General features: G+C 42.4%; 1 protein-coding gene across 5 annotated transcripts in view; it reads right to left on the reverse strand.

Moving 5' to 3' along the window:
* The window catches only part of UBR4 (ubiquitin protein ligase E3 component n-recognin 4), a 78588-nt gene that overhangs the window by 35893 nt on the left and 16798 nt on the right, over positions 1-25897 (reverse strand). Inside the window, exons 24-64 of one of the 5 annotated variants that reach the window (XM_042794879.1) lie at positions 25556-25678; positions 25237-25466; positions 24470-24594; positions 23789-23886; positions 23502-23659; positions 22574-22783; positions 21432-21533; positions 20438-20538; positions 20062-20260; positions 19661-19849; positions 19241-19304; positions 18863-19054; positions 18170-18240; positions 17901-18048; positions 17132-17359; positions 16738-16908; positions 16454-16636; positions 16018-16176; positions 15257-15409; positions 14734-14961; positions 13690-13847; positions 12389-12560; positions 12032-12233; positions 11573-11736; positions 11133-11349; positions 10532-10748; positions 9105-9137; positions 7889-7952; positions 7273-7407; positions 6426-6600; positions 6053-6190; positions 5493-5614; positions 4776-4887; positions 4102-4232; positions 3779-3956; positions 3486-3590; positions 2854-3009; positions 2021-2189; positions 1206-1302; positions 658-765; positions 63-179 (exon numbers count right to left, since the gene is read on the reverse strand). In XM_042794879.1, coding sequence (XP_042650813.1) covers positions 63-179; positions 658-765; positions 1206-1302; positions 2021-2189; positions 2854-3009; positions 3486-3590; positions 3779-3956; positions 4102-4232; positions 4776-4887; positions 5493-5614; positions 6053-6190; positions 6426-6600; positions 7273-7407; positions 7889-7952; positions 9105-9137; positions 10532-10748; positions 11133-11349; positions 11573-11736; positions 12032-12233; positions 12389-12560; positions 13690-13847; positions 14734-14961; positions 15257-15409; positions 16018-16176; positions 16454-16636; positions 16738-16908; positions 17132-17359; positions 17901-18048; positions 18170-18240; positions 18863-19054; positions 19241-19304; positions 19661-19849; positions 20062-20260; positions 20438-20538; positions 21432-21533; positions 22574-22783; positions 23502-23659; positions 23789-23886; positions 24470-24594; positions 25237-25466; positions 25556-25678 — 6102 coding nt within the window. The remainder of the gene's footprint in view (positions 1-62; positions 180-657; positions 766-1205; positions 1303-2020; positions 2190-2853; positions 3010-3485; positions 3591-3778; positions 3957-4101; positions 4233-4775; positions 4888-5492; positions 5615-6052; positions 6191-6425; positions 6601-7272; positions 7408-7888; positions 7953-9104; positions 9138-10531; positions 10749-11132; positions 11350-11572; positions 11737-12031; positions 12234-12388; positions 12561-13689; positions 13848-14733; positions 14962-15256; positions 15410-16017; positions 16177-16453; positions 16637-16737; positions 16909-17131; positions 17360-17900; positions 18049-18169; positions 18241-18862; positions 19055-19240; positions 19305-19660; positions 19850-20061; positions 20261-20437; positions 20539-21431; positions 21534-22573; positions 22784-23501; positions 23660-23788; positions 23887-24469; positions 24595-25236; positions 25467-25555; positions 25679-25897) is intronic. The other 4 variants (XM_042794881.1, XM_042794880.1, XM_042794883.1 and 1 more) reach the window with 4 other exon arrangements.

A 25897-nucleotide genomic window follows, 5' to 3' on the forward strand; every position in this document is an offset into this window, starting at 1 on the left:
TTGGATGAACAAAAGCCCCCCAGCCACATCGTTCCCCTGACAAAGCAATTTGAAGAATGTACCTCACAAATGGAAGACTTGGATCCTGACTTAGTTCTGGACATGAACACACTGAGCAGCCTCATTACCACCAAGTGCACTTCATTCACAGGAGAGCGTTCATTTTTCTTAGACACATCCTGCAAGGAGAGAGCTTGCTTGCTTACTTACAGTGCTGAGCACAGCATCCTAAGCACCTAAATTTCAGTGCTCTGTTCCTCATGAAGCATTTCTAATTTAAGCTCAAGCAGTAATACTAAAAAAGCACACAAATTCCTCAATGTAAGGGTAGACAGTGGCCTGCATGCTAGAGAGCAGTATTACACAAATGAAAATCTATATATGTCAATTATGCATTACTGATCATGTCTGTTTTAAGAGTTTAATTCAACTGAAACAAATTTTCATCCTCACTTGAGGATGCTGGAACCAGGAACCAGTGAGAGTTACACTCATGTAATTTTCTACCTTATGTGAAGTGAACCAAGAGAAACAAACTGCCTGAACACATCCATACAGCAGTGTGCTTCTATGACTCCCATGCATCTAATTCCTCCAGGGAAAGAAACCCTGTCTAGAAGGATCAAGTCAAGAGTGTGTGCACAAGTTACAGCTTACCTTTTTGTCCATGCACAGTTCTGCAATCAGTTGGGACAGAAGGTTATCTAAGGCTCCTTTATCTTTCTCATCGTCTCCATCTAGGTCTGTTGTGAGCATCAGAATAACCTGGGAATAGAAGTCGGAGAATTAATAGAAGGCAGGTTCTGTGTTTTCAAGATAAATACAGGTTATTTTTCACAAAACATGGCAGATTTTATCTTGATTAATCTATATTCTTTCCCAAATTCTGCCTGCACCATCACAGCCTAATATGAGCAAGCAGTATAAACCCAGAAGACCCTCCCAGATATATTGGAGATCAAGGATTTTAGCCCTTAGGCTCATCAGCCAGCTGTAACGCCACACTGAGAAAGGATGCAAGTCTAGCAAAAATCTATGGGTAAGAAATGCTGGCAACAGAATGAACACCTTAGAGATGGACTCACAAACTGTGACTGGGCAGGAAAGAGAAAGGGAGAAGCATGTGCAAATAGAAACCCAGCAGTACTAGTAGCGATTAAATGTTTGATTAAGGCTTGATTAACTCCTGAGCCCCCCTCACTTACCTGCATGTAAGGAATGGCCCGGACTCCTCCAACATTCCTCAGCTGAGGTAAGTTTTGCAGCAGCCTCTCCAGCAACATCAGTCGAACCATGTGCAGCCTGGGAAGTCAGAAGCCAGGAATCAGACACATGACAAAAAATATCAGACCCTGCAGGATCACCAACAGAGCACTGCAATTTACCATGGAAGTTCAGAGCATGAGGAAATCATAAGGTCATCAAATCTGCACTGACAGGAACGGCCTCCCTCAAGACTTCACAGTCAAGCGATGTCAAAGATGCAGAGCAACTCTGACAACGGACATACTTACTTCAGAACTACACTGCCTAGCATGACCACCTGCAGAATTTAACTATCTAGAAACAGATACAACAAATCAGTTCCAAACTGCACTGTAAAAATGACTGAGCGTCTGTTCTCACTGAATGAAAAACTGCAGATCTTCCCCAAAGCGCTTAGCATTCTTGCACATACTTTTTTCCTAACACTGAATTTCACAAGCTCCCAAGTTGTAGGTTTTAGTGATTCCTCCTACCAGTCTCATGCAGGATTTCTTCATCACTTTGTCCAGGCAGCAGTGTTGGTTATACATACACAGATTAGCTATGTGCAACATGTTACATGGTGAATGCAGGGAGGGAGGCATTTTGCAACGGCAGTTTGCTGTATTCTATATTTCCAACTTTCAATTTTTATTATCCAACAGAGTCACAAATCATACTTGATGAATTTCAGCACCTATAGTCCACTCCTCTCTAAGTAATGACACTGAAGACCAAGTGTGCTATTCTTGAAGAGGAAAACAAAGCCCCTTACCTGTTGCTGGTGTGGACATCCCCTTCTGCCTCCCCTTCCCCTTCAGAACCATCTCCCTCTTGCTGGCCTGTGGTGGTGCTGATAGCGCCTGTGCTTGAGCTGACGCTGCCTGGTCCAGCAGGGTGGCCTTCAGCTGTTGTGTCCCCATAGGCACTACTACGGCCGGACACTTGAAAAAAGAAAATAAAAAAAGGGAAAGACAATGTCAGCACAACTCAACATGCATCTTGCCTGCTTCATAGCTACCGACGCAGCTGAACTATACTTTGAAATTATGGTTCTAAGGAGATGGTGTCTTTGGTTATCTTCATAAATCAACAAGAGAGCCATTTCCACAGAGGCATCTTAGCACCCCTAGCATTCTTTTGTTTGCCAGTCTTATCTTTGTGGCCCAAACTGAATTGGTCCCACAGCAGTAATTTAAGCTGAGTCAGAAAAGGCATGGTTGGGCAGCTTGGACATGATTTTTTAATAAAAGTCTGTGATACCTGGGTATCAGTCTCAAGCAAAAAAGAGAGAGATTAATTCTAGCCCATCAAAATTTATCCAGCAATACAGTGAATTCCTTCAGACTTGCTCTAGGCGACTGCATTCTGTTATTACAGTCTAGCAAAAACTACTGCAGATTCCATACTTCTGGAGGACTACAAAAAGCGAGCAAATATTCTGTCTGTACAGCACTTTGGCAGTAACCATAAAATGATACACAGCACCATCTATTTGGAACTGAGATTTCCTCTTTGCCAGGGATTACCTGTGCCCTCCCACTCTGGCGAAGTCCTATTACAGTAGAGAACAGATGTAGAGAGACTGCAGCAGCAAGAGATACTTACCGCTGTGCTCACCAGCTACCGAGTCCACCGCACTGCCGCCGCTCTCAGAGCCCACGCTCCCGCCATGGTCTGCAGGTGAAGTCCGAAGAGTTGAGCCGTCTGTCGCGGCTGTGCTGCCTTCATCATCAGACGCTGGAGCTAAGAGAATAAAGAGAGCTGTTACAAGTAAAAACACTGCCTTGATATAACTTCAAAAGATACACATGCTACAAAAGAAAAGCCACGAGTATTTGTCTTTTTGTGTCAATTTTCATCTACCAATCAAAAGGGAACTTAGAAGTGTCCATCAGTACATTTAAACCTGCTAAACGCAGCAAAGGGGAGATACCCTGAGAAGGAAACCTTCTCATCAGAGACAATCATGCAAGTTACTTGAAGAACAATGTCTGGTTGTTTATAAATGCAAAGGAAATAGAGTATATGGTTTACTCTGCTTTATTTTAAGGAGAGGAAATAACTTCCTCAGAAGCCTGCAATTAAAGTCCACCAAAGCAGGAAAAGCCCATAAATACACTATCAAAAATACATGAAGCCAAGAGTAATAATTTGTTCTTCAAAACTGTATTTACAAACAAATTTTAAGTCATTATTTGAGTCAAAATCAGAGGAGTTTGCTCGCAGTGAACAGTTACCTGATGCTGTTGTATCTGACAGCGTTCCTGCATCAAGGGAAGAAGAGCTGGGTGCTTGGCCAGACAGTCCTAAGCTCTGAAGTCCAAGTGCACTACTGCTGCTCCCTGCAAGAAGAAAACAAATTATGAGTATCTTTCCATCAGGCAATTATGTTAACTCTGGCCTTCTCTGTACATTTCATAGTTCTATTATTTTTGCTTTGTTGGCAGTGACATCAACAGCTTCTGCTTTGTTTCCTTCCCAGTTTCCTCATATTTTATGTTTTTGACTACCAATAACGCCTACATCTTACCCTGCTGATCTTGTTGCAGGCTCAAGGCAATAGCCAATTCCACCATTGTTTCATCATCTGCATCTGGAGGAATATCCAGCATAGGAGGGAATCCCTCTGCTCCAGCCAGAAGAGCCTCCAGGGGAGAAGGGTTTCCATTATTCACATTTTCAGAAGTCTCCAGCACCATAGATTCAGACTATGGAGAAGAAACACAGTGAGAGCTTTCACCAAACTACCACCAGCTAACAGAGCACTAGAAACCAATTCATCGTAACCAAATGAAACTCAAGTACCTAACATACTTAAAAGACTCCAAATAAATAAAAGCACTCTGGACTTACCACCATCTCAAAGTCACCGTGATCAACCTCGCTTTGCTCCTGGCTTTCTTGTCGGATATGCTCACCATTTGCTATCCCAGAACTCTGCAGCTTGTCTTCTGCATCATCGTCATCATCATCATCCTTATCTCCTGAGTTACAAAGGATTCATTCACAAATGTATTCTTTCCTCATGTCATCATGAACAAGGCAATTAATGCTGGAAAAAACCCTAAGGTATTCTCAGCTTACCCCCAATCACTAATGGATTCCATGACAACTAAAATTCAAATCAATGCTGAAAAAGTACCTCTTGGATGGAGGTTTGATACCCTAATTTTGGTTTGCACACATCTTTATGACTGATTTATAAGGACTTGACAATATGCACAGAAATACTAAGACAGTCTGGATTACTACCCCCTAGACTAAATAACCGGTCTCCCTATCACTGAAAGGGGAATATCTCAAAGAGATCTCCTATTTGAGTTCCAGAATAGCAAAGAAAGGTGAATATTTATTAAAAAAAAGAAAAAAAAAAATTTTAGGCAGCAAGAGACAGCAAAAGAAAGCAGAAAGACTGCCTTTAGTCCTTTTTAGTCTGAACTTATAAGACTATTTTATTTTCTTGTCTTTTCTGAGAAATAAAGTAGGTCATGCTCATTTAAAGGCAAAGATGAATGGATCTTGCATACCCATAGGAGTATTGCTCCGAGGGGAGGATGGTAGGGTGACGTGTCTCCGCTTGTTCCTTGGTCTCAGCACTCTGATCAAAGCTTGTTTGCAAGAAAAGCTCACCGCCGGATCCTAGAGGGTTAACAGTAAATCATTAAAATTCTCAAGCTTGAAGTGCTTATTTGCAGTATTTGGAAGGATAGCTAAAACTACACTTATGATTCTCTGTTGGTCATGATTCATGTAAGACATAAGTCACTGCCTAACTTCTAAACTCCCTGTTTCCCCCAGCAGCCATAAAGCAATACTTATCGTTCCACATGCAGCGCATGACAAACATTACTAAAACACAAGGACAGAGAAATTTCTCCTTCATTCACTTCTGGCTGTATGTTTTTGGCTGAGTGCCTCTATTTTGTATCTGTACTACGTATTATCATTCCACCTGTATTTACTTCTCTTCATATTACTGAATCATAGAATCATTTAGGTTGGAAAAGACCTTTAAGATCTTCAAGTCTGTTAACACTGCCAAGTCCACCACTAAACCACATCCCTAGGTGCCACATCTATCTGTCTTTTAAATGCCTCCAGGGACAGCAACTCAACCACTTCCCTGGGCAGCCTGTTCCAATGCTTGACAACCCTTCCAGTGAATAAATTTTTCCTAATATCCAATCTGAACCTCCCCTGGTGCAGTGTTATAGGCCGAAGAAGAGCAGAGCAAGATCACATACCGGGCAAAGCAACATCTGCATGTAGATCTTGGATGCTGTATGGATACAATCCAGTTCACATGTGCAGTATCCATGAATAATATCCACTAAAGCATTGACTGTGGCTTCAATGTGAGTGAGACCTAAGGAGGAAGAAAAACAGGGCTGTAATCAACTATCGTTCCATTTTAGCACAGAGTGAGACACTGCAGGAACCATCTTTTGTTTGTAGACTTCAAGGCACAATGTTAGCACCACAAATATACTGAAGTTTCAACCCAAAATGAGCTTACACACCAATCTTGTCTAACAGGATACTGTGCATGCCATATACCAGCAGCACTGAACATCCTCTAACACCAGCCATGAAGTCAAACGCGAATAAAATCAATCACTAGTCCCTTCATACCTCTGAACAAAAGCATTAGAGCAGAATTTGCATATACACTATAAAAAGCATGCATTGCATCATTAGCATCTTCAGCCTAGTTTGGAACAAGTAATTTTCTCTGTTTACAAGCTTAAAATAGGATCCTTCAAAATACATCAGCTTGACAATAGCAAATGAAGAGCCAGCACACCTGGCAGGCAGGCAGGGGCAAGGAAGGCGTTTTTGGGTTTTGATGCATGTAGCTTCCAGAAGTGGTTAACCAGCTGGGTAATAAACGTGCAGCCATCTCCTTCAGCGTGTTTCTGGGCCTCTTGCCCTTCTTCACTCTCTGTACAGATTAAAATACAGTTGTCAGATATGTGCAAGGGAAAGCATTAACAAGCAGGGTAACACCAAGTTTATTTGAAACAGCTTTTGTTAGAGGCTCCGATGTCCTCATTACAAGGGCTATCGCACACCTAACAAATGTGTCAAATACAGTCCCTGTCACAGCAAACCAGATACCCCAAGACATCTTCAATTATCACAACAGAAAGTTGGAAGAAAATTACAGACTTATCTACCTGTTTCCAACTGTGGCAGCTTTGATTCTGTATAGTGGACCAGATTGTTGGGTCTCATAATAGCAATGGATCGCGCAGTGATGACCAGCCTCTGAAATACTTCAGGATCAAGGTCCTTTCCTTCTTTGGTTGAGGAACTCAAATACTGAATGGCTTTACTTAGCAATGCTTGATCCTGTAAAGTGAAAGATAACATAGGCAAAGAAAAACAACAGACAGCAGTATAACAAAGCAACTGAAGTACAACTGTAGGACAGGTCCTGGGGAAATCTGGCACTCGCTGCTTTAACTCTTGGCCAGTGTCATCTAGGGAGGACAACTACTATTAAAAAGTCACCCTGTAAGGAAAGAAATCTGGCTCAAGAATTAATTTTCACATTTGCTTCCTCTCAGGCTTAAATGCGGATGGAAAGACCAGTGTATAAACATAAGCATTCAAGTGGTTAGCAATGGCTATCTGCAGGCATCTCATCTGCAGGCACCTCTGCATTTACCGCAGCTACGTTAGCACACAGGATAACCACTCCTCACCCAAGCATGTCCCTGTCACCCTAAGCCAGATGCCTGTGGAAACAGAAACCAGTGCTACGGCCACAGTTTGCAAACAAGCTTCATGTGTTTCGAGATCCCAATTTCTCTAGATGAACTGACATTATTTCCCACCAAAAATCTACAAAAAGCATTTTAAGTAGTAAAGTTCCGGTGAAACACGAAAGCCAGCAAGGCAAGCAGCAGGAGACAAAGCAGCATTTACACTGCATGGACAAAGGGCTTTCTAGGGGCAGGCTGCACCTCAACCGTAAACTGGCAAGTTACAGAAGACACTGAAATCCTTGCACCATGTTACCTTGTGGTTATGGTACGCTGAACGGCTGGTGTGCAAGCTAGCCAAGAGGCTCTTGGTTTGCTGCTGGACGCTGGAAGGAGCTGGCATGGAGAGCAGCATAGTAGCAAGTTCCTGAGCTGCCACCTTATTCTTCTCCTGCGCGCAAGAACAGACAAAAAACATTTTTCAGTACATTTACCACTAGGGTGATGCACGAGTCTGATTTCTCAGTGTACCTGCAGCTCCCTCCCCTCCTTGCACTGTGCAGGCAAGTTTCTGCCTTCCTTCAATACTCTTCTGATAGCCTCCTCAATTTATTATTTGAGATTTAAGGAACATTTCACATGTCTACATAAGAAAAGTCTTTTCAAGATGTATGGGCTTCTACCCTGCTGTTTTTGTAAACAAGGTCACTCTGCAGCACAAAAATCCCACCAGCGATAAATGCAAATGCCAATTGTCATTCTAAACTAGTTTCAAATGCTTTTCGCTAAGTCAACTTTCAGATCAGTGCTCTGAGCAAAATGGATGCGGCTCTCTTCTGTATCAGGCCCCCAGGGCTGCAGGAGGTGCTGCTGATCTTGCCCCTCCTTCCCCATCTCTGAAAGCTCAAGAATGTATTCATAAAGTTACTTGCCTTCTCGTTGACTGGTCCTACAGCAAAGCAGCTTTCCAGCGCTTCTAAAGAACTCACTACTAGCCTGAAGGGAGAAAGGAAAGCAGGCTTGAGTACAGCAACCCTTCTCTCTCCTTAGCACTTTGCTTTATGCGGGCTACAGTCATGAGTAGCTCAGAGACAGCTAACGAATGCCAAGTACAAAATCAAAGCATGATAAAACCTGCCACAGGCACCATGCATATCATTTCATTGTGTTACAGACCAGAGTTAAACCTGGCTCACGCTCACAGACAAACTTAGGACTGCTTTAATAATCCACAGCTGAAAGACAGGGGCTTTTCTCTACCAAAGAGGATAAAACATTTCCTTACGCAGCCTGCAGCAGGGATAACTTGGATTGTCTTGACAGTACCAATTCACCATGGCCCACAGACGTACATATGACTGCAGATCAAGGGTTGGTATGACACATGGGAAAAAGCGTAACCGACTTTTCTAAGGGAGCAAGATTCTACTCGCTTGCTGTTTTCACACAGGTTGCTCTTTCCAATTTGGAGTTTCAGCGCAAAATATTCTGGAGGAAAATTAACTTGGAGCCCTGGCTATGACCCAAGTGAGAGGTGCTGAAGTCCAAACTTTTGACAGCAGTAAGGCAGGCTAGTAAAATCCTTGCCCCAAGGGAAAACCTTGTTTACAACTTGTAGCAAAGTGCTGAATCTCCCTTGCAGCACCACTTCATGTCTTGCGGTAGAACTACCTGAAATGCCATCTGACACACCAGAAGGAGCAGTGCAAGAATACAGGATAAAGGAGGAAAGAGATAGTATTAAAGGGAGAAATAACACTGTAGGATTGGATACAAGATAGAAGAAACAAGAAGTGCCTGGTCTGGTGGTGATAAATAACATTACATTCCTCAACCCGCAGCCACCCTCCATAAAGCTGGTCGGGATGTAAGGGGGAATAGAACGACCCAAGGAGGGAACAAAGCGAAAAGAGGAATCTGTCAAACAAGCAACAGTTTGCCATATACAGCAAAAATCTGCAAACCACCTCATCTTTACATTTCCTCTAAACCATCTGCCATGCAATGTCCAGAATGTAAAGAAGCAAATGTCACTTGGAAAACAAACAAACAAACAAAACAAAAAAAAACAATCAACAAAAGCCACATCATGTGTTCTGTCTCTCTGACACACACTCATTCGTGCAGAGAAAAGGATGGCATACTAACCGGTCCAGGGTGGTTAGGGACTCAGTTTCAGAACTTTGGGGGAGCAAAGAAAAAGGAAAAAAAAAAAAAAAAAATGTGTAAAGCTCACAGAAAAACTCCCTAAAACACATTCTAAGCAAAAGGCAAATTAAATGGGGAAATCAGGAAGCCAGGAGAGCGCTATATACAGTAACTCTAAGCACAGTTCTTTCTATCGGGGCAGCAGACACTTGCCTAATAGCAAAACAAATAAAGGAGATCCAGGCCACCTAGCACAGAGAAGCCAAGCACATTGCTGAAAGCACCACTGAAGGTTAGATTTGAAGTGCAGACACCAAACTTCCGATAGGAAAGCTGCCTCTTGCTTGCCATCAGTTGTTCCTACTCAAGAGGCCCTTTATAAGGTAACCATGCTGCATTCTAACATGTAAGTAAAAATGAACAGACTAATTTCTTTGGTTCTGAGCTTTTAGAATACAATTCCACTGCTTTGGAAAACCAGAAAGCATGTCTGTGCAGAGAGAGACATCTTGTGGAGATGTCACAGCAGAGGAGGGAAGAAAAAAAGAGAAAATAAGCACAGGAAAAAAAATCCCATGAACTATTAGACAAAATATTAAAAGATGGCCAAACAGGTCCTTCAACTGGGCATAACTGCCACTTCAAGGCCCGAACCCTTACTTGAGAATTTCAGTAAGACAAAATTAACCACCATTTACTCACAGTCAAACAGCATATCCCTTAAAATGCTCAGTTTTTCAGCAGTGCTAGTTCCTCTCTGATCTGTTTCCCTCCCATCCTTGCTAGCTTGCCAGGCTTTTTACAACCCTTACTGCACAGACTGTATGAGCTCCGAGAAAGAGCATGGGGTGGAACCATTAAAAAAAGTTCTCTTTCTTCTGCTAAATGTATGCCCAGCTCACCTGCGTGGTTTGACTCTCAGTAGGGACATGGGGGGGAACCTCAACACTTTCTCCACCACAGTAGTTAAGCCTGAGACAGACGGGCTACAAGGGAAGTTGGTGGGAACCACTGGCTTAAATCAAGGTCACACACAAAGCCGTCCTCAAAACTGAACTTAACTTCAGAGAGGCCTAACTTATGTGAGCTCTGGAGAATGAAAAGGGGCCAGCTTGAAATGAGAAAATATATCAAGAAGGCGGAAATTTCTTTTAGCTCTTCAAGACTGCTGAAACAAATGAACTTAGCAACACAAAACATGCACACAGATCTATCCATCTACTCCACCAGATAAACCAAGAGCGAGCACAAAGCCCTCCTTAGAAGATAATCATTGACTTTTCAGTTGTTGTTTTGTATGGCAGTGAGAACAACTCACTAACTCACTTAAGTTTTTCCAGTTAAGAAAGGCACACGGCATACCTAGGTCCCCCTCTACAGCAACTACCCATTTTCAAGGAGAAATAAAGAAAGAAATGCAGAAATACCTCTCCAGGACAGTCCCACTGGCAGCAGCAGGGGTAGTTGACTCTGTGTCTCCAGTGCCATTCCCTTGATTCAGGTTTGGGGGGCAAACGTTGCTTACTGAAGCAGATGGGAAATCCTCAGGTGGCTCATCAGGCCATCCAAACTGCTCTTTGGTTTTGCCATAAATTTTTATGGAATCCATCATTGTGACTCCAGCAGGATCCACAGAAGCCCCAACTGCAGCAGTGAGAGAAGTTTCTTAAAAACTAACAGAACAGTTTCTTCTGAATACAAGCAAGCATAGCCTCATAAGGTCAGGATAGTGATTATGCTGCATCGTTAATATACAGCCACTCTGACAGTTTCATCTCCTTTTCAAAACCACTTCCCTTCTCTATTAACACAAAATTGTTGAGCTGAGCTATTGTACATTCATTGACTGTGGGAAGAAACTGGGCCATAAAGTTATTAAATGTCCAGGATCCACCCTCAAACTCTTTCTGTAGTCAGGTCAAACAAACATTGTAGAAACCCTCCCTAGTATGAGGTGAAGCACAGTAGCTTCAACCCACCCAAGCAAAACCAACAGGCAGTCAAAGCAAACAACGAACAAAGACTTACTGAAGATGGTTAGTTTTTTGTCAGCCTGCAAGGCTTCCTCACGAGTGAAAGGGAAGTCAAACCAACGAGCCCTGGTCATGTTCAGCTGCATGGTGCGGCCAAAGATCTCCAAGTACGAGGGTGCTCGCTCTATCGCTTGTGTGCCAATCTGGATCCGCATGCCTGTCATCACCATCGTGCTGTTATTGTTCGTCACTTCGATGGTGAAGCCCCCAGGCTGTAGAAGACAAACCACAGCTCAGAAAGGTGAAGTCAAAAATTCACTCCTAAGCTAGGAATCTGAAGTCTACACACAGGTGCCTCCACTGTTTATCTAACAGTATCATGGGATTTGTACAGCATCATGTGGACAAAGCACATTTCTAAGAAAAGGCGTGCTATCGATCTGGACAATAATGTCACCCAGGAGCCCAACAGAACCCCCAAATTGCCCCATTTACCTTTGTGTTGGCCACATACATGCCAGTGGAATTGAGCCGGTGCTTTATCTGCTGAGCATTGTAAACCTGCAGCAGGTCATTGCCTCCAAACTCCACATCTGTGAGTTGCTGGTTGTGTTCAAAGAAGTCAATAGGGAAGTTCACTTGGCTGGATGTGCGAGTTGCTAAAAAGGAAGAGAGAAGTTTTTGATGAAATACATTCTAAACAGGCAAAGGTATGGTAAAAAAGCTGCAGAATGAACTTGCCTCCTTTGGAAATGCCCGTGTGAGTCAGACAGCTACGTATTTTTACATATATCTACGGAAACATTTTACTCAGACGTAGCCAGTACTTAGACCTAAGGTTAAACAGCAATTGTCAGAAGTAACCACCTTAACTATCCATACGACGCTGATCAATCTTTGCATCTGCATTTGCCACTGCTACCTTGCACGAGATATGTATGAGAAGTCCCTTACTGATAGCAGCTGCCTTGCGCTTGCGAACCGGTTTCATGATGCTGATGACGCTGCTGGGCTGGAGAGAGGGCTGGAGCCAGTAGGAAGTGTTCTCCACATTGGCCATGTAGATCCTCAGGCTGCCGTCTTCACACAGGAGGATCATAGTGGTCCTCTGCTGCTCATTGCAGGCTGTGTGACGGATGGCCACCATGTCCTGAATCTGCAAAGGCAAGCAATGCAAGTCAAGGAAAGGACTGCTGCTTGAAAAAACAAACTTTGCATAAGAAAAGTTGAAAAGATGATCTTGTTCCATCTTGTCCATGGAACAAAAGAAACCACATTTTAAGGGCCAAAACCACAGGGACTATGATTAACCTTTGCTTTGGCTGGCAAGGTTTTGATCTCCTGGATGAGAAAAGTGTCTGGCTTCACCATTACCACCAGTGGGACACCTGTGGTTTGTTGAACACAGCACACCAAGCCAGGATGGTTCATCACCTCAGACCACTGACACAGTGCTGGTGAAGTCTTACTCCCACCATTTGAACTGCAAGAGATGAAGGGCAGAATGACATTAATTTAAGAAACAGTACAAGCAAAAACACACAAGATTCATCACTGTTCAAATCAGTTAAAGCTTCATCTTCAGCAGGAATTCAAAGCACTGCATTAATGAACAGCCAGGAACATCAGTGCCTAGTTTACAAGTGAGAAACCTGAGACAGTCACTTGAGTGGGCAGAAGGCACAAGCATCCCAATTCACAGCCCTGATCTCTACCCTGAACACTTGAGGAAAGATGCTTGCTTAGTAACATTTTACACCCAAACACAGGAAAGTAATTTTAAAATGGCTTTTAGCTATCTTTTTATCTGAACAGATGTACAGTTCCATGTTTCAACACATCCAGCAGCACTGAGCAATGGTGACTGCAGGAGAATCGGTGACAGTGCTCACTGGAAAACAAAACAAAACAACAAAAAAAAAAACAAACCCACACACACACAAAAAAACAAACCAAACAAAAAAATCCCCCAAAAAAACTACAAGAAGACTAAGTCAAACTCAACTGGGGCTAGGGAGCTCTTGGAACCTGACCTGTCTACAGAGACTACCCATGACAGTGGCTTTGTGTCAAGCTAGTGAAGAGTCTGTGGCCTAAATGCCCAGCTCTGCTTGTCAGGACTGATGACAGAACAGCTTTTTTCTTGCCACATTCATAGCATAAGAGATTGGTTTCCCTCAAGGGAGTCTGAAAATAAGCCTTAATGTGCGCAATGCACAAGGTCCACTGCAGTACTGGTGCCGAAAGAAAACAAAAGCTTCCTGCTCTGCAGCCTCCACGAGGGTGGGTAATCCCATCGGTTCCAGCTGCTGCACCAGTAGCAGCTCTGCACTGTGCAGCAAGACTGCTCTGAAGCCACCTTTCTGCTGTAAAATCCTAGGGAAGAAAAAATGCAAACGTGCCCCACTGCCGAAACAGCCAGCTTTGGTTTCAAATCATTCTGCAATTAGGGCAGAAGCACCATGAAAAGTAACAGGAAATCATCAGCCAAAAAGGGGATCTTCACCACAAGCTTTGGCCATTTAGAGCTGGGATGTTACAAATAATGAGTAATATCCATTAATAATAAATAGAAATTAAAACTTCAGGGGAATCTTCCACACGTGCCTCACCTCTTTATGTTAATTGGGAATAGCCGCTGCACTTCCAGATTGGCCCGGCTGACGGTGGCTGCAAAGGATTTGCCTTGACAGTAACTGAAGAACAACATCTGTAGCACATGGGAGTAATACACTGACACACCACCTCCTGCTACCTGGCCATTACTGTCCTGTAGGATCAGAGAGAAGCATTTAAGATAAACACACATCCTCCAAAACACTCTGTCAGGCTTTTACATTTCTCACAACGGAATCATTCCTAATGCCTCTCCCCCACCCCCTCCCCACCAGTGAGGGAACGCAGCTCTAAACAACAATTTTCTAAGCTGAACTCCTTGGTGAACTCATCCATCAGATACTTCAAAGGCTTTTGAAGGGGATACTGAGATTGAATACCCCTAGGCTGTGGGTAGCGCCCTCTGCTACCGCATCGCGTGCTTGAATGTTGTATGACAATCTCACATGGAGCACTCCCCGTGTTCCCAGCAAATAAAAGAGCTTTTTTCCTGAGGGCCTTCTCATCTATTCCCCTATTTTGGAGCAGACTGTGGTAAAAACACTGAGTGAAATATGGACAGATTTTAAAAGTCACCCCCAAGACTACAGAGCTGCCGTTGACCAGAAACAAAGGCTCACTCCACCTCAGCAGCCCCAGAAATGGTCAGTAACTTCATCCATCCTGGTTACTGCACCTTTGGAGTGCCTCCCTCCGAGAGCAGCACTGCTCTGAAGCCATCTGCCTGCTAGGAAATCCTGCTGGGCATGACTTCAGAGCCAGCCATGGAAAATATGCTCTATTTTCTAGATGAAAGGATCAAGGGGTTTAATTTTCACCCTCACCCCCTTCCACTGCAAGGATATTTCTCTCTTTAGAGGAATGGCAAGCTAATTGATCTAGATCAGGGGGCTTAAAATGAAAAAAAAAAAAAAAAGGGGAAAACAAAAAAAAAAAGAAGAGGAAAAGGGAACTTCTGCCTTCAAATGTAAAATACAAACATGCAAACAAAAGAGAAAGCCACTGCAGCCCATGCTACAAGAAAGGGAAGTCACCAGTACCTTTAGGTCCTCATGATTGACTTCAAGCACGTTGGTGACATAGAATGGACCATGCTGGGCACTGCTCGCCTCCTCCATGAGCTGTGTGTAGATGTACCCAGCGGAGGACATGATCACTATTATGTTCTTCCCCTCCTCATTGAAAAGGAAAGTGACATCCCTGATTTTGGAACTCGGTAGAAGAAAATAGAAAGTTGGACTCAAGGCATCTACAGAGAGATCGTAAATCTGTGGGAAAAATCAAGGAAATAATTAACTATTACGATGCAAAAAAGTGCAAATGGACAAGAGTTGAGACATGGGAATAGCTGTTAGATGTTATAGTTCATTTTTTTGCTCTTTGGGTTATTTGGTTTTGCTTTTTCTAATGGCAACAGTATCCAAACACCACAAATTTTTATTTCCAATTTATTTCTAACTAAGAATATTATCATAGTCTTCCATATGCAATTCTATAAAGATCCAGACTCCAATGTCTGAAAGAAGATGATCACTTATCATCTTAGCTTATGATCAAACATACCTTCACAAAGTCTGCAGTCACAATAGCAAGCTCTGTTTGAGAACCTGGCAGCCACACAGCTTTAATGATGAAATTTCCAGTGGCTAGTTGGGGATGAAGTACCAAATGATCAGAGACCGATCCAGAACTGCTGAATGTTAACACGTGGCAGTCCTGCAGTAATGAAAAAAATTGGCCAAGTATTAGAACAAAACGTTTATAAACATTTCAAGCCAAGAATGGAGTTAAAAGTCAACGTTCCTCTTAGTGCCTGGAATGATTCACAGAGTAAGAATCTAAAATTCCTGCATTTAAGATGAATGACATGAAAGTTTGTAAAGAAAAAAAGCAACAAAACCAAAACCACACGGAGTCCAGCTGTTTCATAGCTGAGTAACAGATTTCTGGATTCCACACTGTGAAAGCTGAACCTAAATTTGGGAGAATACAAAAAAAGAGTCCTTGCTACAAAACACTAATTGTTACAGACTAGTTCTAACACACTAAGTTTCACATGACTAAACCTTGACTCCTGTCTTAAACTAAAATTGGCCCAAATACAATGAGAAGTACTATTTTGAGGCACCGTCTCATTTATTATAACATCCATATAGGTCCTCCTTCTTTTACTTCATATATCTGGGTAGGAAAGTGATTTGTGAGCTAAAATTAGTGACAGACCTTTGGAGCTGGCTCTGCGCTAGCTCCTCAAAGGAAAGAAATGCAGCTGGGTTTGAGCTGATGTTTCCAACTGCCCAGAGAAGGCTTTGTCAGGCACTTACTTTCAGTCCACACACAGCTAGGTAGTCCTCCTTGCAGGGATTTCCAGTTAGGCTCAGGACAGTAAAGGGAACGGGTGCAGATGCAAGGCGAGTAAGGGTCAATTTTCTTTTGCTGGAGTCTGCTTGCTTCAGCAATGCTGAGAGCTGGAGGACTGTAATCTGCAGAACAAAATGAACTCAGTTACCCAACTTTACAACTGAGGGGGGGGAAAAAGGCATTTCAATTTCAGCTCTGTGACTGTGTCCCCACAGTTTTCAGTGTTTCTGCTGCAAGAACTCTTTTACCCGAAGAATGAGAGGTTTTTCTAAGCTATGCAATACTTTATAGAATATCCAGATCTCAGGACAGGCAGAACAGATCATATTCTGCTTGTTGTTCAGTGCTCTAAGGCTGTTTCATTTTCCTTTACCATCCAACATCCTCTAGAGGACTCACCTTGCCCTTTTCATGACTCACAGCCAGGTGCTGCCGCCGTCCGTGCGGGGACGACAGCACACACATCGCCACCCGCCTCAGCACGTGAGCACTGATCAGCTGCCGGATCGTCTGGCCCTGGTCACCGCTGTAGTTCATGCGGACGTTCTCAAAAGCACCTTCTTGAGAGCCAAGAGTTGGGACCTGAGTCATTAGGAAAAGCATACAAAAGTATGCCACTGAAATTTTTCTGTTTAAAAGTGATCCCACCAATCCATAATCTAATCACTCCTTTAGCATCATACCATCAACTGATCTGTCATTTCCACTGACTTGTCCAAGGTATGAAGCTCGTTGAGAGCTTGCTGTGCACGACTGCTGCTCCCCATGGCTGAAGCTTGCTGGAAGTTTATCTGAATGGCATCCATCAGGAAATTCAGCATCTCCAGCACCAAAGGTGCAAAGGAGAAGTTGGCCTACAAGAAACAGATGTGGCAAGTGAGGCACAAGATGCTCCTGCTGGGAGTCTTCACAAGGGCTGCCTGTCAACCTGGTTTTAAAGCCTGACACCTCTTTTTATGATCCCTCTTATCATAAAGAAGTGCATAAGAATCAAGCAACTTGGCTGATAACCAATGCAGTCTGCCTAAGATCCTCACCATAAGCCATCTTCTTTTAACAGCTAGCTGGTAGTTATACCTGGGACTGCAATTCCTCTCGACAACCCTCAACATTTCTACACAGGCTGCTCTTCTTGGGTTTTTCTTCGTCAGGGCCCTTCCCCTCACTGATGGTGACCTTGGCTTTCTCTGCAGGAGAGGTGCTTGCATGTCGAATGACACTCTCAGGCACTCTAGGCTCACTCTGGAAGGCAGATTCTTTCATGGTAGAGCTCATACCACTGCTGGGAGTTCTCTTCACCAAAGCCTGGGAATGACACAGCAATGCTGAAAGCCCAAACCAGACTCAATTTTACCACTGATTAAATGAATATAGATTGTAACAGCAGCAAGATGAACATAATTTTAAAGATATAGAGTGCAATTCTCTTAGACTGCAATTTTAAGAAATAACACAGCAGTACCCTGCATGCCACTCTCCATCCAAGTGTTAGAAAAACTTTCATATTTAAGGTAAAATTACATTATTTGTTTCCAGTGGAAAACATGGGAAAAGGTGGTATCTGACTGCTGTGTAGCTTAAGCTAACTTGCAAATTCTGTGAAGGTAGGTGGAATCCCAGTAGTCACTAGGACAGAGATTTGCCAATGCACTTAATTTGGTACAAAAAAATAAATTGCCAGGCAAGCTGGAAATTAAGAGGGTTCATTATAAAGCCAAGGCCTTCAAGTCTTAGTACTCTTACACACTCGTATCATGACATAACTTATTGCAGAACAGAAACCTCTGCAAAAGACTTTAAAAACTGAAGAAACTACAGCTTGTATGTTGACATGAAGACACTTTACCAGGCAACTGCCATCTTCCTTGGCTCCACAGTCACAGAAGAACGATCCATACTTGGCATAAGAAATTTCATGATCCTTGTGACAAACTTTAGCACAAACTGTGCAAACACCAACCCCATCAACCATCTTGCAAGTGTGGCAGTGATACCTGCACAAAATAAGCCAGATGAGTTATAAAATAAAGCCTCAGGAAGGCTCCACAGACTGTTTCCTTCTCAATGGCCAGAAATACCAGGCTGAAATTCTGAACACAAGTTTGAGATTCTTACCAATGTTGATTCATGAATTCTTTCTGTGTGATGGTGAATGTACAGAGTTTATTACAAAGAGAATCTTCATCCTGTCAAGAAGGAAGTTGTTTTCAAAAGGTGTTATAACCGCAGCTACAGTAAAGGCACACGGTACAGAATACATTCTTCAGACACGAAATGAGCATTTTAAAAATAGCAAGTTTTAGCATCACCTAGCTAAAAGGAGGCATCTGGTATCAAACCACATGGAAAGAGGAGATGGTGAGATTTTATAGTAACTTGAAAGAGTGAATCAAGAAAAAGAAAACAGTAACAAAAATAATATATTGGGATGACAAATTTTAAAGAATGCATTAATAACAGCATTTTTTCCCCACCCAAGAGCACTTAAAAGCCTAATCTAAGTTGCTTGTTGATACAAAAGCTAGCAATCAACAAACAAATCAGTAGGGACAAACCCATCCTCCTCCATTGTCTTCCTTCTTGTGTTCTAAAAAATCCCAAACTTTTAACTTTTGTTGACATCGCAAAGTCAACAGATCTATGCACAAATGACAGATACTCTCTTCCAGATCTGACAACTAAGATTCACTCAGTCTCACATTAGGAATAAACAACAACAAAATTTTGATTTATAACCTGAGTAATTCTGATTCGGAAGCTGCAAAGTAAACCATCTCATTTGCAGCATTAGCTGTGACTATTGCCTACCGAATCTTCAGCTTGAGAGTCCTCCTCCTCCACTGCCAACTCTTCCACCCAGTCTGAATCCACTTCAATCGCCCGTTCCTCTCCATCAACAGAAAGATGACTTGGTCCTTGGCCACTGGTCTGGCTCAGTGCATTAGTGACATCAGCCAGGTAAGAGACAATATGGCACGTACACTCCAGGATAGTCACATGCTATAAAGTAGAGATGAATGAAAATGAGAGCCAATACTTAAATCCTGTAATAACTGCTATAAGGCAAGAAAACAGAGCAGTCTCCCTGACCAAATTGCTTTAAAACTCCCACTATGAAACCAAAACAGGACAGCTGACACAGCTCATGCCCCAGATTGATTCCTGGAAGTTAAGCAATAGTCTTACCTTCCCTTGCATGACGTTTGCATTCATTTTTTCTACCACATTCTTTTGCGACAAGTATTTCTTGCTGTAACACAAAACAGTGGAGAAGATCATTACAGCTAACAGTCTTTGGGAAGTATAAACTCAGTTCTCTCCAATAGCTTCAAGCATTCAATTTGCTTTAGATTAACAACAGGAAATGTATAAATGCAGTAATTGAACCATCAAGAGTGGAAAAGACAAAGAAACCACATGGTTATTCTTTATGAGAGGACACATATCAGCTTCTCTCAGACACTTCATATTCCCGACAACAAACAATAAACTAAAAAACAAGCATGTATCAGTAAATATGAACTTCTGTCCCCAAATTGCCAGGGTGAAAAAAAAAATAAATTCAGTGATGCAAATAACAAACAGCAGTATACAGCTAGCTCTTACCATCTGCCTAGCCAATCCACAGCAGCACCGTGAAGCTGGAGGTGTCCTGCACCTTGTCCTGCACTAGCCAAAGTTGCCATCACAACCATCAGTTCAGGAAATCCTGTGCCATCACCATTGGCCAACATTTCTGTTGCCATTGGTATTAGAGTACTCAGTAGAACAGTGCACACGCCTTCTCCGACTTGGCTAATCAAAAAGAAGAAGGTTTCAGACAGGTACACCATCTAGTGAAATACAGGTAAGCCCCACACTGCAAGGGCACTGACACAGCAATGACTTCAGGGCAAGCAATCACATCCCATCACTTCATTTGAAAGCTGACAAAGAGAAGCCATCAGCAGCTCACAAGTAATCTGCACATTGAGAGAACAAAAGAAATGACAGAGGCTGTACTTTACCTGTTTTCCCGAACAATGTAAGTTGTCAGGAGTTGCAGCAGCTGCCTGTTCTCTTGCACAACGTCCAGCTGATCTGAATCTTTGGGTGGGGACATGGTCATCCTGATTAACCAGGCCTGGAGACGTTCATGCTCCACACAAGCCAGCTGAGCCAATGAGCCACAAAGTCGCAACAGGCTGGGGTTGGGACTCTTCTCAGCTGGTGGAGAAAATTACTAGTGAGTGACAGATGCTACAGTGAATGTATTTGAAGATGGCTTTCCCTTAAAAGCGTGAAGCTTTCACTCCACTTCCTCTTGCAGCTTTTCTTTCATGCATCTTCATAAGAACAGTATTAAGGTGGACAAAGGACAGAAGAAATTCAACAGTCACTTACTTAGCTGGAAGAGCTTGGTGAAGAATTTCAGCACCCTGTTACAGAAGTTCGCTGAGAGGTTTTCATTGGCTGTTGCCATCATGATCTGGACCAGTTCTCCACTATATGGAGAGAGGAAATTAAGTCAGCTTTGTAAAAGGTGACCCATTCCTTTTTTTCCACTTGCACTTAGTTGTATCTGCCCTCACGTTTCAGATTGGCAGTAGTTTGCGTTAACAGAGCTCAGCAGCTAAGCCACCAAACCTGCTTTCAGACAAACAGCAAACTCTTAGCTCAGACTAAAACTTGCAAATATCATGAGCTCCTGAGTAGCGTATCAGTATTCTCCATATATCAAATCACAAGAGGGCCTCTACTGTTTTCCAAACCAAAATTCAAGACTTTCTTGCCTATTTTTCCCTTCCACGTTAAAGTGCAGACACCAGACTGCTTCAATTTTGAACTGTTGTATAAGTAGAGAGCAAAACCAGACAATGGTCAGTTTTCTAACAAGAGAAAAAGTTCTCCCCAGTTCACCCTCATATCTCTTCAAGACACTGTTGTGCTATGCTGTTTCCATCACAATTGGACTTCATAATTCTAAGTCTGGCCAACATCCCACCTCCACCCTTAAAGTTATCAACCAATCGCCCCAAGGAAGCATTGAGAGAACTTGGGATTTTGCAGCTTGATCTGCAACTGCCTTACAGACAGCATCTCTCAAAAACCTCCTTGTAATGCCTTTGACAAAACAATCATCACGCGAGATTCCCCACTGACGATCACTATCAGGACTCTCTGAGTGTTTTATTTGAAGTGACAAAAACCTAGGTCCTCTCTCACACCGAAAGTCTTTTCACACTTTCTTGTGCTGCTTGAAGGGTATCACATCTTTACACGTTCTGTATTTTCCTGTGCAATGGCATTAACATCACTTAGGTGTTGACAGTGACAAGCTAAGAGAAAAAGGAAGAGGAATAAAGTTCTTGGGCTACAACTTTCAGGATGACTTCACCTTTCTGAAAAAAATTCCTCCATGGCTTTTCGGGCCTGGCTGCTCTCCAGCTGTTTCTCCAGATGCTGCAAACATTCCTCCAAGATGGACTCATCCAGGCCACTGAGGATCAAAAGATGCATATTACATAAGCATATATAAGAGCAATTTCAACAGTTCTGAGAACCAAAAAGTGATCAATTTTGCTAATGCAATTCTAATAAACTTCCCACTGAAAGCAGCTCTTCTTCCAAGAGACAGGAGGAAAAACAACTGATGAACAAACACATATAAACACCAACAAATAAACCAAATGTTCAGGAAAAAAGTGGCACATGATGCTGTAAGGCGAGTTACACAGTCAGAAACCTAGAATAACCTAGACCTTTCAGACACCTCACATTACAAATTCCTATAAATGGCTGCTCTTTTTACACTTTAAGTCACCTTCAGTGTTACTCCTCCCTATCCTCTCCTGTGCTCATCCCCACTCCACCACGCACTCTGCAAGTAAAATCCAATTACATTTACATTCTCGACCAGAAGGTGCAGTAGATCTCGCTCTGAATACCTTCCATCCAGAGAGGATCAGTGTTAAAAAGATGCAACATCATCATGCCTAATGGTTTTAGGTTTCAGATGGGTAGAACCAACATCTGTGCATCAAGCTTATTCCCTCTATCCACACAGAGAGTGAGGGGTGGGAAGCAGAAGTCTGTCTAGTTTGCTAAAGAGGGATTAGCCATCCGTACAAACAGCAAGAACAGAGACAAAGGAATATAAAAGTAAGTTAGGTCAGCATCTTCAGCTCTGATTTCATGCTTGTATTTACATAGTTTTCTATTTTCTTAAATAAAAAAAAACTATCCAGATGCTCCATCCAGAGTTACAAGAGTTACATCCTACATGCTCCATCCAGAGTTACAAGAGATGATTAAAATCCACAGTGTCTGAACAGCAGCGCTGAAAATCCTTGTAATGTGAACAAAATATCTTGTATTTTTAGTCTACAAGTATGGAAGTCTTCAACAGATAAAAATATGCTGATCTTTTTGCCTTTCTGTTGTGCTGTTCAAGAACTGACAACGATGTTTCAACATAATGTACAAATTCTTTCTGTACAGCATTGTTGGAGGAGAACTACAAGCCACACAGCCCATTACCTGTTTGGATCAGAGTGATGGGCCAGTATGTTATAGCAACCTGTGATCAGCTTCTCATAAACACGTGCCAGGAATTCATCCGATTCTGCAGGGCCCAAGATCCTTTCTAGGGAGTTGCTGCTTATTTCTGCCACACTCTCTGTGCTGGTCTCCAAAAGGAGGGGCAATAGGGAATGAATCACCTGTGGTGGGTTCAAGTCATCTGACCAGCTTGAAAAGAAAAGCAAACAAGTTAATTCTCTGCATGATGTATCAGAGAACATCCTTACTGGATAAATCAGAAGTCGCACAAGTCTGGATGGAAGCTTCTGGTAAAAACCCCTTTTATAAACCTGGACTAAATACACTGGCCCAGGCATTTTTCCACTCAGAAAAGCAGTCCTCATTTGGAAAACTCTACACTTTACTTTTGCATACATACAGTTACAACGTTTTCCAAGACAGTCACACTATCGCTTATTACTGCTTTTGGACTTGTCTGCAGTGTCAACAACTATTTTTTTTTTTTGTTTCAGAATATCTTAGAGTAAGTCCCTGGAAAAAAAATTCTTTCGTTTCACTTTTTCCTTCTGCTTTGAAAACAGCACACAAATGAATGGTAACAAAACACAAAATAATTAATTAGATCCATATTGTCTCAGTTTATAACCCAGTTTCTTCAGGTCCAAACAAGTCAACAAAAATGACTAAAGGTTTCTCTCAGGAAGTCTGATTTTTTAGAGGTATCAGATCAAGACAGAAAGACTATCTTTCATCCATTTAGAATTTAGAACTATAAACCGAAAGTAACTCTGTTAAACAATTAGTTCAAAATACAGCAAAATACAGCGACAGTTTACCAAGTGTTGCACTCAAACAGATGAAGACAGACATTCAGAAGAGCAGAAAGCTATACAGCAAGAATGTAATATAAAAAAATGTCACTTACACAATGAGATCCCCAGTGAGTCTGACCAGGGAGAGAAGGGTGTGCTTTAGGGAAGCTGCAAGAGGTAGACTTTGGCTGCAGAGAGTACCAAGGTGGGCGGCCTGAACTGCACTGATGTAGCTTTCCGCAGGGATCGTGTCATTCGCAAAGGCATTGCGCTAAGGATTGAGACACACAGGCGCAACAATCAGAACCATTTCTCTTCAACAGAAAGACACGCTGTGTGCCATTCCCAGCAATTTCTGGAGTTAAGATCAGACCAGATCCATCCATGAGGCTGGACTCACCCATGAGCCAATGTTTGGAAACTCATTTGTATGAATGTTGCTCCATGATTCACATAAAGTCTGCACAGCTAACGGCAAGTTCTGAAGAAGTGTTGGACCTGCAATTAATAGGGAATCATAAGCCATGGAGGAATTTCATGGGTCCTGTTGAAAACCAGAATGCCTCTACAACACTGTTTAAAACGAGATTAAGACACAACTGTAGCTAAGTTGAGCTGTAATTCTACTGAGGGCTAGTTTCATGCTTTTCTTCAAGTCAAAATTATTCCTAAAGTTTGCAAGAGCTTCCAACTTCTTTCACTTAATTAGAACAACAGGAAACATGGCAAAAATACTAATTTGCAGAATTTGCAGGAGTCTTCAACATATCAACATTTCACAATTCCCCTTACTATGCAATGCCACCGGAGCACCAACATGGCTATAAAAGCACTTCCACAAGCCAGATAAGCCCACAAAACAGTTACTCTTTCAAGGCTTCCCCCTCTTTGCTTGTTACAATTCTACAAGGGTAAGACTTCTAGGTCTGCTGCTGACAGGATAATATACTCATTTGAACAAAGTGGTCAAGAAACAGAACACATTAGCCAGTGCATGGCTTTGAGGCTGAATGTGGAAAGCTTTCACTGTAGAAAGCTTCAATTACAGAGAGAAGGAAATCTGAACTATCCAGATCCTCACCTAGAGTATTAGACTTGCAACGGATGGATCCAATGGCCATGACAGCAGCATAACCTCGGAGCTTCTCTTCAGAGGGTTTGTTCTCAGTGGAGCCCTCTTCAGAGATGCTCCGTAGCAAGTAAGATCTGCATTCAAGATGGAAAGGATTTATTTCAGGAAACAGCTCTGCATTTCAGAACTAAGTCTTTCAATATAGTGACAGATAAGAAAGCAAACTTCTGAAGTTCTGCCCCATACTTCATGTTATACCACTAAGGGAGTTTTGGGCTTTTATCTCCTCTAAGCTACTTATCAGGAAAAGAGCCCACTCAAAAGAAAAAGCTGATTTATTTTCACTTTCTTCTACACAGGTTCTAACAAGAGTTTAGAAGACTTCAGACTCTTAATGTAGGAATTAAACCCCTTTTCTTGACGGTCTGACAGTCTCAATATTATCTCAGTGAAATAACCTTAAGTAGCACTATCCTAGAGAGTGGTAAGAAGAGGTTCCATTTTTGGAGGAAAAGCTGGTTTTGCAAGCTTGCAAGAAAGCCTTCAAAGATCAGACAAGGAGGCTACTTAGAAACAACAATTTCATATACATGGCTTGATAAGCTACTTTTTGTTCTTCTTTTAAAACAATGGACACTCTAGAGGACATAAAGTAGAGTAATTATACTCGGCTATAAAAAAAAAAAAAAGCACCTACTTTAAAAAAAACAACAAACAAAATGCAAAGAAAGCCCAGAAGAAAATTGTATTCCTACTAGCAACCCTAAGGACTGTACCTGGTAAACGTTGCATAAGTGTCAATAAGCTGTAGCGTGGCAGGCAGGAGGTTCTTGGTTATCTCTGAAGACTTGTGTGGATCAGTTTCTGCAGCTAGCTTGGAAAAGTGCTCATCTAGAGAAACCTGAATCTTGGAAATTGCAGCATCAAGGGTGTAAATGGATTGTAAACTGGGAACTTCATGCAGCTGGAGAATAGTTGTGCAATCAACACCACAGAAAGAAGATATCTTAAAATACAAAGGGATGGAACAGTAAGTGCAAATCTTGCCATAAAAATAGAAGCCCCATATGCACAATTGCATTCACACCACCTTACCTGTCGAGCAAAGTATTCCTCTGCTATTTCCACATCATACTTCACTGAGCTGCACTTGCTGGAGGCCAGTTCAATGAGAGAAGCAGCGTGGTCTGCTTTCATGCCTTGCTTGATAAGGTGATCCTGCGGATGCCAAAAAAATGACCTGTCACACTTTACAAGTGCTCTATAATTAACCACTCTGCCAATTACCAGGCTAGAACGCTTTAGAAAACACAGACACAAGTTCCCATTTCTCACCACCATGCCCACGTAACAAATCCCACATGCAGTCAGCATGGAAGAACAACATTCTTACTATTAACAACATTACAAAACACCCCAATGAAGACGAGGCTGTAC

The sequence above is a fragment of the Tyto alba genome, unplaced genomic scaffold (assembly GCF_018691265.1).
Source record: "Tyto alba isolate M040663 unplaced genomic scaffold, T.alba_DEE_v4.0 Super-Scaffold_20000042, whole genome shotgun sequence".
In the NCBI taxonomy this organism is placed as follows: Eukaryota; Metazoa; Chordata; class Aves; order Strigiformes; family Tytonidae; genus Tyto; species Tyto alba.